Raw genomic sequence first — 13,284 nt, forward strand, 5'->3', positions numbered from 1 at the left:
GACAGCCTCCCGGCCACCCCCGCATCTCCCGGGAGAGCTTCCAGAGCATCCCCGCACCCCCTGGGACACCCTGCCGGACACCCCCGCTCGCCCCGCAAGGGCTCGGCAGCGCCTTCCCTGCGGGTCCGCCCCCCCAGCGCTGCCGGGGCCGGTCCGGGGGCGGCTCTGCCCCCCGCCCCCGCCGCGCCATTGGCCCCGCCGCCCTCCCCGCTCCGCCCCGAGCCCGGCGATGTCTCCGCCGAAGTTTTTCCGCGGCGGGCGCCGCACGTGGGAGCCCCGCGCCGAGCCCCGGTCCCGCATCCCCCTCCAGCCCCCGGAGCGGCAGCGGGGGCGGCTCCGCGCTCCCCCCAAACCCGCCCCCGCTCCCCCCTTTCCCCCCCGCGGGGGGATGCCCCCCTGAAGCGCGGCCGCGGCGGGTCCCCCGCGCAGGGGATGCGGCAGCTCGCAGCCCCCCGGCCCCGCGGAGCGCAGCGCGGAGGGGCCGCGCCGGGGGGCGGCCGCGGAGCATGGCCAGGGCCCGGCCCGGCCGCCGCCTCGGGGTAGCATGGCCGTGAGCGCGGCGGCCCCCCCCGCCGCCGAGCCGCTGCCCCGCAGCATCTTCAAGAAGTTCCTGGTGATGCTCTGCTCCCTGCTCATGTCCCTCTACGTCTTCTACTGCCTGGCCGACCGCTGCCAGACGCTGCCCGGGCCCATCATCGCCGCGGGCGCCGCCTCGGAGGAGGAGGAGGGCGGCGGCGGAGGGTTGCTGGGGGGCTCGGCCGAGCTGCCCCCCTGGCAGGCGGCAGCGGCGCGGCGCAAGCGGCTCCTGCAGCGGCTGAAGCAGCGGCGGCGAAGGCAGGAGGCGGCGCCGGGCGCGGAGGTGCCGGGCGGGGGCGGCGGGAGCCGGGCCGGCGGCTCGGGCGGCGGGGGAGGCACGGCCGGCACCCTGACCCTGCTGCTGGGCGAGGGCAGCAAGCGGCTGCCGCAGGCCATCATCATCGGCGTCAAGAAAGGAGGGACGCGGGCGCTGCTGGAGTTCCTGCGGGTGCACCCCGACGTGCGCGCCGTGGGCGCAGAGCCCCACTTCTTCGACCGCAACTACGAGCGGGGACTCGCCTGGTACAGGTACGGGACGGGCCGGGGATGGGGCTGGGAATGGGAATGGGGCCGGGAATGGGGATGGGGCCGTGGCCGAGCCGGCAGTGCCCCCCGCTGGCCGCCCGGACCCGCCGCCCACCCGCGGCTCCCGGACCCGCAGCCCTGTCCCCGCTCCGCAAACCCCTCGCCGATCCTTTTCTCATCCCCCGATCCTCCCCGCCTCGCCCCCCCACCTCAGCTCCCGTGCCCGTTCCCCAGTTCCTCGGGCACGCTTCCCCTCCCAGCCCCTCGCTCCACCCGTCCTCCCGTCCCCGCTCCCAAATCGCCCAGCCCGTCTCTCCCCGCATTCCCCTCCCGGCTCTCCGCCACCCCATCCCTGAATTCCCCGACTCTCCTCTCCCTGCCCAGCGCACCCCGAGCCTTCCCGTCCCATGCAGGGTCCCTCCGGGGGTGCCCCCCTGCAGCCCGGGGGTGGACCCCGCACACAATGGGAAGAGCAGTGGGTGCCCCATCGCCCTGGGGATGCACAGGGATGCTGAGGCAGAGGTAACCTCCTCTCGGCGAGGAGCACGGCCCCCCCCAACCTCTTGCTGCTCCCCTACTTTTCTCAGGGCAGGGGGGCTTTACAAAACCTGTCAGGGTGGCTCACCCTGACTCCCAGCCGAGCCGCCCCGCAGCCCCGGCTGCCTCCCCTTGCAAACCATCGCATCGTCCCCTCCCACAACCCCCATCCCAGCCATGCAGCCGTTGGAAGCCGCTTTCCTGTAATCAGTGCGGAGAAAAAAACCTGCTTGCCATGTAAATATTTCAGCATCCCAATAATGAGTAACCGAAAATGCCAGTTCCAGGAGCGTGACCCCACGCGCTCACCTTGCCCGAGAAACGAGCAAAAAGGTAGACGGGGTTCGGCTTTCAGTGAATTTGCGTTGCTTTAAACAAAATAAAAGGTGCCCCTTTTCGAACGAGCCAGTAAATGTTTAAGCCAAGAAGGTTCTCACTGATGTTGTTTAGATGTTTTCCTTGTGTGTTTTAAAGTTAACAGAGCAGCGTCTCCTGGCAGATTCCTGTGGAAGGGATTGGTTGGGGTGGGGGCGACACTGCTCTTTCTCGGAGTGTGTCTGTGTTTGTGGCTTTCTTGAATGAACAAGCGAAAAGGAGAGGGCTTCGAGTACCCCTGGAGCTTGTTTTACTTTGGTGTTAAGCCCAGCTATTATCAGAGAGGAGATGATGAGTTTGGCTCAGCTTGTGGTGACGGTATTGAAATGTGGAGTAGGATAGTACTGACAGTCCGAGTGTTTATATAAAAGTCTTAACACGTGGAAGGGATGAGCTTCCCTGTGTATCCGCCGGTGTCAGGAACACGACGGGTTTCTGCAGGCAGCAGAGTGTGGGTTCTCCGAGAAGAAAGATTTCCTTTCGTGTGGGCTGAAGCTGTCTACAGAATTATATTTTTAGTCTGTGCTTATCCAATTTCCACATGCTGACCCTGTAGCAGAAAGGAAACGTTAAAAACGAATCTGAAAAACCTCAAGAACTCTAATCAAGCCTTGACTTTGAAAAATAAACACATGGCTGTGGGGTGGCATCTACTGCAATTTATGGTGGATATGCAGAAAAGCTCATTTATCAAAGATGCTCTCGAAGCCTTGAGGAGCAGATGGCAGTGGGATAGACCCGCTTCTGGAAGCAGTCCCTGAGCGAGGAGTGCAGACCTAGACAGAGGAGGAGCCACAGGCATTTAGGGCATAGTACAGCCCTTGATGTAGGGGATTTAATTTTCCAGAGGTTTGGTCTTGCTCTTGCAGCTCGTACTCACTGGAGGTGCTGTCCCGAGCGCTCTTTGTGCAGTCATTATGTTTTAGCAGTTGGCACATGAGCTGCAGTTTGTTTGTTCTGGTATTTGATGTACTGAGTTTCATCTTTTTTTTTTTTTTTCCTTTTTTATTAGCCCCGTGGAGGCTGAGGTACAGTGAATTCTTTGTGTGGGATTATTCCTTTGAGACCTAATCTTGCTGGCTTTGCTTGTATGAGTAATCTTTACTAACACACGGGGTCCCGGTGCCGTGGCAGAGCCGCGGTGTCAGCCCGCTGGTCACCAGTTACCAGCCTGTTAGAAATACTCACTTAAAAAACTCCCCGTGTCTCTCCACGGGTCTGCTCTGATCTTTGATGAGGGTTCAGTGCCGGGGAAATGGCCAGATGTTTGCCAGGGGTCCCGATCCCTTATCTCTGGCATCAGAGGCTTAGGTTTCACGTGCACTGCTGTTTCCCAGCAGTCAGACTAAACAGCATCGTTACAAGGTATAAACACTCGGGTTGGCTTTCAGCGCCCGCAGGAAGCAGCGGGGAGAGAGCCCTGTCCCAGGGAACAAAAACCTGGTGGCTGTTGCAGCAACTCAGGCTTGTGGCTTGGAAGATCCAGCCACCCTCTGCAGCTGATGCCGTTGCCACCGGAGCGTGGAGGTGGGCTGTCACTAGGATGCCACACCAGGACCATGGCAGGGTGACTGTAGGGTTTGGGGCATGAGGGGGACCACAGTTCCTCCTGGAAACAGAAGAGCAGCTCCATCAGCAGCTGCTGTGAGGATGGAGGAACTGGCTGAGCTGTGGCTGCAGGAGGAGGGTGATGCTACTGGAGCAGCCGGTCAGCCGGTGGTACCTGTAGGGCAGCGGCTCGTGAGGCACAGGCTTGGTGACAGCAAGTGGTGTCACCTACTGGGTTGCCACACAGTGCATGGAAGCACTATCCATTAAATGGAGTGGAATAACGGCTCGGCTCTCCCAGCCCTGGGTAAGGGGCAGCTGTCCTGCTGACTTTGTAAAAACCGTCTGAGGGGTTTAATATGGTGAGTGTGACACCTCCGTGTGTGCCCGTGTGGGGTTGCATGTCAAGGGGAGTTGTGAGTGCCGAAAGGAGCTTTCTCTGGTTTGGGTTTGTGAGTCCCCTCTCCATACAGGGACAAAAGGAGGGAGGGGGCAGCCCACAATGCTCGCATTGACTTCAGCGCCGAGATCGCTGCTGCAGCCCTGAACAAGGCTATTGAGCTGACAGAGTTCAATAGCAGGTGAGCACGGGCTTTAATAGAGTTCAACTGCCATCCCCCACCCCAACACGGCTGTACAGCCTGGGGAAAACTCCCGAGAACAGGGGCTGAGCCAGTCATGTAAAAGAAATGTCTGGATTAAAAGAAAATATCTGTGTTTGCGGGTGATACTGTGAATCTGGCTGGTTCCCTCTGATCCTTTGTTAGTCTCGCGCTGATTGAGCTGCCTGTTGGAATGTCATTATACTGTCAGTCACCCCAGGAACATTTATTTCGTATGTTTTAATCTCCCTGCCTCTGTAGCACCGATGCCAATTTCACTAGAGCGAAGCCAAGCTAATGTCATTAGATCACACTCGATCCAGGGGAAGATGAAAGATGATTCAAAGTTACCCTGTCAGGTTGGGAGTTTAAGTATCGCTCCTCCCTGATGCTTCCAGAGCTGGGGAGTTCTGGCTCCTAATTAATGTCCTCTTGGGATTTTTCTCCGAGGCTTTCTTTTTTTTTTTTCTTGCTTCTTTGTAATCTAGGCAGGCACTGATGTTTCTGAGTCAAAGGGAACAGAGAACATCTCAGTTGCTGAAGAGGTCTGGGATGGAGGAAAGGAGGTTTGTTGGGAGGGGATGTGCTTACAGCAGCTGTGAGCAGCTGCATCCCTCCTTGTGCCATTTCCCATCCTCTGTGCCTCAAATCTGGGTGAAATCAGAGCTGGGGATGGAGGAGTCAGGCCACTCCTGCAGCAGTGGATGGCCTGGAGGTCCTGGGGGTTTGAGGTCACCATAATTCAGCAGCATAGTCTCTGAGTGCTGTGTAAGCATGGGAAGGAGGGTGGGAGTGTAGGCACGGTGGGCAGGAGCGCGTGGATGATGCCAGGGGGATGTCAGGGCAGTGAGTACAATTTGTGGAAGGTGGAGCAGGATCAGGTGGCCATCGGGAGGAAAGACCTTGTCAAACCCCCTCGCCTAAGGCAGATGCTGTAGCAGTAGTTGCCTTTAAGTGATCATCTCTCCACCTTTCTCCAGCCATCCTTGCTGCCTCTGCAAGAAACACCAGGTCTTTGCCTGCGTTCAGGCCCAGAACGTGGCTTGTGCTGTTGGACATGGAGTTTGAGCCAGTTTGGGTTTTTCACTCCCTGTTTGTGTGCACGCCTGCCTGTAGGAACGTCTGGTTTAGCAGCACCTTCTCCTTGCCCTGGGAACATCTCATCTCCCAAACCCATCTGAATTACTAACAGCTTCAAGTGCAGCCTGCAGCAGTTTCTCTGGAAATTGCAGCCTTGGACAGCCACACGCTGAAGAGGATCAAGGCCCTTGTTTATTTATTAGCTGTGCAATCAGACACCTCCCATACTGAGCTCCCAGGGCCAGGTGCTGTGTAAAAAGGGAACAAAAGGTGGTCTTGGCTCCAAAGCACAGGTAATTCACTGTAAATAACTGCTGGAGATGGGCTGAGCCTGGCACAGAGAGTGCATGCCTTGGTTGGGTGGTGTGGGCAAGGAAACATGGGAGATGGAGGATGAGGTGGGTTTATGGGTGATTGAAGGGAGGTCTCTTTGCTGGGGAAGAGCAAGGGGGAGAAGGAGCATGCTGGAAATGCTGATGAGATCAGGGTTGGGGTCGTTGAGATTGTATAAGACTCGTTCTGGTGCTCATGTACTTTGCCACTGCCTTTGTGAGTGATCTGGGCTTGGACACTCCAAGGTACTTCAGTAAAGACCCGAAATAGTTTGAGGGTTGACTGGGGAGATGTCTTGGCCTGCCTCAGTTTGCCCATCTGTAAAATGGGAGGGAAGTCACTGCCCTGTGCAGGGGTGGAACAGCAGCGCTGTGGCCCTGTGGCACCTCACCTCACACAGAGGGGAGGAGGTGTATGGAGTCTGAGCTTGTTGGGCTGTGCCGTGGGTTAAATAACACCCAAAGCAGGTGAACCCTACCAGAGCTGCTGGCAGAGGTCCTGCAGCCTTGGCATGGCTTTGGCTGGCTGTCCTCTCGCTGTGAGGTGCACTGGACACCTGATGGATGGATCATTCAGGGATGGCACTGTCCAGGCACATGCTCCTCACAAGATCTACCTGCAAAGACCTGGGACTGGGCTTTTCCCCCTCTTACTCCTTAAAAAGACCCCAAAGGGGTTATTATTTTTGGTGATTCTTTTAAGCATTTTGCATCTCTATGTATCCCTTCTGTTTTCTGTTATTGGATAAATTTGAATCCAGGGTTTGTGTCTGTTTCTAATGATGGAATGAGCTCCTGAGTTGGCATATCAGGAGAAGTCAACCACACTCCCATCAGAAGGCATCAAAATGAGTACTTGGGATTTTATTGGACTCTTCTCTCCAGGTCCTGGGGTCTGCATGGGGATATATATTAGGGAGGTTCAGAAGTCAACAGACCCATCCTCCTTTTCAGTACTGCTTCACACCCAGTCCCTGGAGGGGATCAGCACCTTCCCCATCCACTCCATGGCTCTGCCTGAGCCTGGGGTGCTGGGAAATGGGGCTCCCCTGGCCCTGCCTGCTGGTGCTGAGCAATCAGGAAAATATGGCCTCGACTGTCCAAGATGTTGTCAGTAAAATTCCCAGAGCCGGCTCTTGTGGAAAGCAGCAGAAAGCTCCAGCTGGCTGGGGCAGGAGCCCATTTATGGCAAAAATTGGGATACACTTGAGAGAAGCAGCTTAAACCACTAGTCCCCCTTTAAGGCCGGATTTTGCAAATCCTCACCTATGCACGTAAGCCTGTCCTGCTGCCAGGCTGTGCTGCCTTCAGGGGGTGAGGGGGTTCCTGGGAAGTCATTACATGGAGTCTGGGGTCCAGGGCCGTGCTCTGGCCACACCATCACCACCAGTATGTCTGTTCAACACAGCCCAGCTAGGATTTCACCCCGACCTTTTGAAGTCTATAATAAGAGCAGTTAGGTCTGGGGAGGGGGAAGGGAGCTGGTGCCTTTCCAAAGAGTTCAGAGCGAACAACAAGTGATCAGAAAACCTGAGAATAACCCCCCATGAGCCCCCTCATCAACACAGACATTGAAACTCCTGAGCTGCTAATTATGCTTTTCCCCTGGAGAATCCTGAGGTAACCCAAGCTGCTTTTGCAGGGAAGCAGCAGAGGCTGGTGAGAGGCAGCAGGGGCGGGTGTTGTGGCCATAAATCTTGGCAAATTCTCTTTATGTGCAGGTATTATGGGAGGGAAGTGGATTAGGTTGCAGTTAAAGTCGTGTAGCTGGAGTTGGATACCGGGGTCTTACCCTGTTCCAAAGCCCCATGTGGGGCAGTGGGGGTGTTCATTCAGGGTCTGGGGGCATCCCAGGGACTGTGACAGCAGCTGGTGTTTTTGCCTGTCTCCTGCCTAACCCACCCCCCCAGGAAATTCAGGTTTTGATGGTTTGGAGTTGAACATATTCAGCTCCAAACTGTGCCCACCTGAGCCCCGTGGCTGCCGAGGGGCGCGAGAGCAGGACGGTGACCGCAGTGAGAATATAAATAGAGTTGCTCGAGGAAGTGAATTATTCTTGGCATTTCTTTCATCAAATGATGTGATTGTGCAGGAGGAAATCTTTCAGTGAAAGAAATTGCCGGTTCCCTTCGTGCACGGCAAGACCATCCTTCTTCCTTCCTGGAAGTGAGGAGATTCATTACGTGCTCTTTCTGTTGCAACACCATCTGTTGCAGAGACATAAAGATCCCTGCTCAAACTCCCCCAGGCTCGAGGCTGCTGCTGAGTACGTCTCTGGTGGGAGATGGAGGAGAAACTCCCCATCACTGCCCCGGGGGGAGCTTTGGAAGCCTTGTGTGGTTGTTTTCCCCACGGCCGAGCAGCTGTGCCCAACCATCGCATAAGAAATTCCCACTGGGGCAATTCCAGGCATCTGGACACCTTCCTTGCACCAATCCCTGCAGTTTTTGGATGCCAGCACAGCAGCTTCAGTGGGATCCTGCCTGGCTCCCGACTGTGGGAGATGGAGCAGCCTCCCCTGTTCCAGTTGTACCCATTGACTCCAGTTCCTGTTGGCTGGAAACTGGGATGTGAACAGTCAGATCAGGTCTGACCACAACTGCCCTTCCCACACTCCCTCGGGAGAGATGTTCAGGTTCAAGCACATCACGATGGGAAGCTGGCTATTTATTTATTTATTTTTATATATCTCTCTTTAGTGGGGTTGTTTTTTTGCTGAAAATCCCAAAAAGCCAGGCTGATGTTTTTCTGCCACTGCCCGTTGGAAGAGGGCTCCCTCCCACAGCCTGTGCTCTCTGGGGAAGCCTTTTATGGAAAATTATCAAATCCATTAGTATTGCTTTCCATGTTTATCCCTGGTTTATGTGGGTCTGTGTGCTCACATCTGCAGCTTTGGGCTCTCAGTGTTGTGTTTTATCATTACTGTTTCACTTCTGCTTTCATGGTCTTGTAACATTGAGCATCTTTTGACATTATTTAAACACACTTGCACTGTCTGAACTGGACTGTTTGGAAAGCCCAGTCTGAGAGAAATCCCCAAGCATTGGCATGTTCCAGCTCAGTAAAACAAGTGAGGAAACGTGGATTTCCCACCTGGGGGAAGCTCTGTGTCCTGACCCCTCCAGTGCAGGGATAGCAAGTGAAAGGCAGGAGATGCAGTACCCAGGAGAGGTGGTGTGCAGGGAGCAAAGGAGGTTCCTGGCTCAGCTGAGACCCCCAAAACATGCTCCAGATCAGTGACCCCACACTGCTGATGTGCTTCAAGCCTCTGCAATGTCCAGCAGCTGGACATGCTGCTTTCCCCATTTTGCATCTGGACTTTGCCTCCATAGTTGTTCCCTTGGTTGGCAATTTGCTCCTTCAATCCCTTTGGTTTCCAGCATTGCTGGAGTCCGGGTTGGACCTTGCCAAGTTTTGTTTAACCCTCAGTAAGAAGCTGTTTTGGAGGACCCTGGGTCTCCTGGTGCAGCAAGGCACAGCTTTCCCCTGCTCCTGGGTGACCTGTGCCCGTGTTCCCCAGGCCTGGATGGGGGAGCAGAGGGTTATTCTGGGTGCAATTATTGTTGTGCCATTAACACACTGGGATTTGTGCAGGTAAAACTGGTGATGGCAGGAGTGGGGGAGATCTCCCTCCTCTGAGACACAACTGCTGGGTCAGAGGCCTTATCTCTGGTGTTCCTCACTTCCCAAAACCTCCCTGGTAGGGGATGTTGGCAGAGCCAGGGCACAGCTGTGGGTCTGGCAGATGGTCCCTGGGTTAGTGCCGTGCCATGACCATCGGCAACATTGGTGGAATGTTGGATGCTCCACTCTGCCAGTGGGGAAACAGGCAGAAGAGCACATGTGGGCAAGACTGAGCACATGGGACCTCTTGTCCTGTACCTCCACCTGCTGCTGCTCTCCTCTGACTGTGGCAGGAAGGGAGGTTGGCTGGTACAAGCATCAGCTGTGGGTGTTCAGTGTGTGCTGAGCTTCACCAGCCCTATCCCCCTGGTGCTGCTCTGCAACAACTGCTGCAGGATGTTCCTCAACCTGTTCCTGCTGCTGAAGGTCAGGAAAAGTTCCCCTGACTCCTCTCACATGGGTTGAGGGTGCTAATCCCCCTGTCTGGGCTAACTTCCAGCTCAGGTAGCTCTAGTCTCTGCCCCTAAAAATTCACTCTGCAGTTTCAGCTGGCTCCAGTCATCTTTGTTCCCTGTCCACGGACCTGCTGGGCACTGTGTGCTGGCACAGACCCACCACAGAGCTCAGGGTGGTTGGCTTTTGATGGCTGGGAAGTGGTTGTTTCTGAAAGATAATTTGAGGTTTTTCTCTGTGCAAAAGCTGCATGTCACAGCAAGGCATAAAGCAAATATTGTGCAATAACCCTGCCCCCTTGCACTGCTGAACTCTGCTGTGTGAATATGAGTATTTGCCCATAAATGTTTGCCTGGTATTCAGCAGTCTTGTACCTGTGTGATAAAGGTTGTTAGTGCCTCCATCATCTCTAAAGGAGGAGAAAAACACAAAAGGCAAATCTCACTGCCTGCAGCAGGCAGAGCACAGGCAGTGACATGCAGAGCCGGGCCAGAGGAGTGTGGTTTGGGGTTGACAGCTGGTGCAGACACCTCCTGTGCAGGGCTTGGGAAGCCTTGGCTTCTGTGGGTTGTTTCCACCAGCACCCAGCTGCCCTGTGTGCCCTGTCCCAGCCAGCTTCCCAGCAAGGCAGGGCCATGCAGAGGAAGAGGAGGAGATGAGAAGATGCTGAGCACAGGCACATGTGCACTTTGCTCCATGGTCTGGGTAATCTGAGTATAAATGTCCATCAAACCCTTGCTCCCCATCAGCTCTAGTGCTGAAGAGCCTGGATGTGTGTGAACTGTGTCGGTTCAAAGAATAAAAAGATATATCATTTACAGGCTGGTGAGAGCTGGGTAAGCACAGCTGAACTTTCTGAAGCACCCCTTCAGATTTATGGGCTTCCAGGATATCCAAGGCTGCTCCTCTGTGCCATGGCAGCAGGGTTGGCACTGACCTGCGGGCTGGGCTGCTGCAGCCCCACCAGGACCAACATTTGCTTTGCAAACATTTGGAGTGGTTTGAAGTCCAACTGCTGCCCTGGCTCTTCATTCCTGCCCATCTGCTGGAGGGTTTTGCTGCCTGGATGGAGGGCACTAGCCCCAGTCCTCTGCCCTGTGCAAACCTGGCCGGGTTTAAGGGCTGACTTTCTGAGCAAGGACAGAAAGTCCGTGGGTGAATGGCTGGGAGACAATGTGTGTCCCAGGGAAGATGCCATGGGAATGCTGCATTGCCTGGTCCCACTCCCTGTGGCAGGAGGTCCGTTTCACAGCGAAGAGGTGAAGGTATGAAAGCCCAGACATCAAACAGACTGAACAAGATGTTTCTTGCCCAGCTGCTCAGTTGGACCCTCCTTGGGCAGGAGGTGGGATTTTGTTGTGCACCTGCAGTGACAGGAGAGCTGAGCTCCTGAGGACATCATGGCCCTGACAGCACGTGCTGCCCGTCTCCTGTGTCATCCAGGGCAGCTGAGGAGGCTTTGGGACACACTCAGCTGGCTGGGTGGTGGTGAGCAAGGACCTGTTCTGTCCCGTGTCTCAGTTTCCCCATTTGTGAAATGGTTTTATGCTAATGAGCTACTCACAAAACATGAAGCTCATTGCTTCCCCTGGGACACATATTGTCTCCCAGCCATTCATGCCCACCCGTGGACTGCATTTTTTTGTGCTTGCTCAGAATGTCAGCCCTTAAACCCAGCCAGCTTTGCAGCCAGTGAGCACCAGGATCTGTCCCTCCAGCATCACCCTCTCTGGGCTGTGTTTGCTCCAACCACAGGCAGATGCAGAAGATGCCCAGAGGGCTGGATATGGAGTCACATCGAGTTGAAATCTTGTTCCCACACGCCCGGGGTGTGATCCCTGCCCAGCCCAACACAGGCACCAGACCCAGGGCAGAGGTGCTCAGCCCCAGAGCCGCCTTCCTAACAAGTCACGGTGATGCTCCGCCTGCTCCTGGCCCTGCCACCCACCCTCCCAGCACCAGCAAACCCTCTGGAAGAGCCTCCGAAAGAATTTCGTAGGACACACAGTCGGTTAGCCCGGGAGGCTCCGGAGGGGCCGGGCTGGGGAGGGAGCGCCCCGCCTGACCCAGATGCCGCGCTCAGCAGTTAATTGAGTTTGACCGTGTGCGGTGCCCCGGCTCGGGGTCAGCACAGCCTGCCCGGCCGCCGGGGCTGCTCTGTTTGCTATGGCACAGGTTGAGCTCTGCCCTCCCCACCCGGGGGGTCGTGGCCCTCTGTCACAGCCCGGGGACCCGCTGCCCCCACGGTGTGATGCAGCAGGGCGGGCGAGCCGAGCTCGCAGCGCTGGGTTTGGAGTTTACAGCTTCGTCTGCTCGGTGCTTCCTAATTGCACTTGATTTGTTTGGCCGAGTGACAGCGAACTGCCGGGTCACAGCTGATGCCTGCATGTGTCCCCGTGCCTGGTGCTCCCGTCCCTGCAGCCTGGCTGTTCAGGGGGCTTTATGAGAGTAAAATCCAGCATTTATTGCCCTCCCCTGCAGCCTGCCCCAAAACAGAGGCAGGAGGAAGAAATAGGTGCTTCCTCATCACCTCCTGCCTCTGCCAGGCCGTGTGGTGTGGCAGCAGCTCACTGGACCCTCTGGAGCCAGGCACCAGCATCACCCACAGTTTCCTGCTGCAGGAGAAGCCATGGGCTTGATTTATCCATTGGGATCCACCACCTTTCCCAAGAAAGATGCAAACACCTCTGGATCCTTTGGTATATGAGAAATATGCTATTACAGCACTGGAATTTTAAATTATTATTACTTTTTGGACAATATAATCATCTCCCCAGCACATCCTCCTGCAGTTTTCTCAGCTATGTCCCAGCCCTGCTCTCATTCAGAAGCTGCCTGGGCTTGGTCACATTGTAGCCCTGGGAAGGTAGATGGGAAAGGCATCGGGGTGGTGACTGCAGAGGCGAGGAAGGAATTTGGGTGTGTTTCCTCTGGAGCAAATCTGGTTTAAAATTATGAGCGACTCTGGATTTTATTAAAGCCCTGAAAGCAACGCTTGGTTTTGTTGGTCAAATCGGGCTGCCCAGTAAAATCTGCTGTGAGCCCACACCCAGATGAAGAAGCCCAAGGTGGGGTGACCTGCAGGGCTGTGCTCAACCCTGCCTGCTCCTGGGGGCTTTCTTGGCCATCACCTCTCTGGGGACACGTGGGGGGGAGTGGGGTGGAGGAGTCTGGACCCAGACTGGAGCCCACTGGGTGTTCCAGCTTGGCAGGACAAGCATCCTGCTCCTCCCCTCCATCCCTGGGAGCTTCTGCTGAATAGCCTGTGGTCAGCCCAGGGTGGGTGCCCTGGTGGGTCTGGCCTCTGGTCAGGGCCACCTTGTTGCTGGGAGCCAACTCTAGCAGAAATTTCCTTTTTCCTTACACATCCCCAGTTTAATGCTGGATTTATCAGACCAGTGAGATTTACACCAGCAGCTGAGCCAGCTCTCGTGGGAGTCTGTCTGTCTGTCTGAGAGGGCTGTGCTCTTGCCTGCCTGCTGCTGCTGGGATTGCCTGATGTAGGGAATGCATTTAGGGGTTGTTTGACCTCTTGGCTTTCGAACATGATCAGCCAAGGGGTCCAGAGGAAGCTCTTTCCTGGCTGTTCTCCCAGGCCAGGTATTAAATGCCCAGCACACCCTAGGAAGGGA

The 13,284-nt window shown here is 55.9% G+C and overlaps 1 protein-coding gene across 1 annotated transcript in view; it reads left to right on the forward strand.

Annotated features, from left to right (window-relative positions):
* The first annotated feature begins 282 nt into the window (after positions 1-282).
* HS3ST3A1 (heparan sulfate-glucosamine 3-sulfotransferase 3A1) overlaps positions 283-13,284 on the forward strand; it is a 33,757-nt gene continuing 20,755 nt past the window's right edge. The window contains exon 1 of the mRNA XM_064675695.1: positions 283-1,104. Coding sequence (XP_064531765.1) covers positions 545-1,104 — 560 coding nt within the window. The 5' untranslated portion in view covers positions 283-544. The remainder of the gene's footprint in view (positions 1,105-13,284) is intronic.

This window comes from Pseudopipra pipra, chromosome 19 (assembly GCF_036250125.1).
Source record: "Pseudopipra pipra isolate bDixPip1 chromosome 19, bDixPip1.hap1, whole genome shotgun sequence".
Taxonomy (NCBI): Eukaryota; Metazoa; Chordata; class Aves; order Passeriformes; family Pipridae; genus Pseudopipra; species Pseudopipra pipra.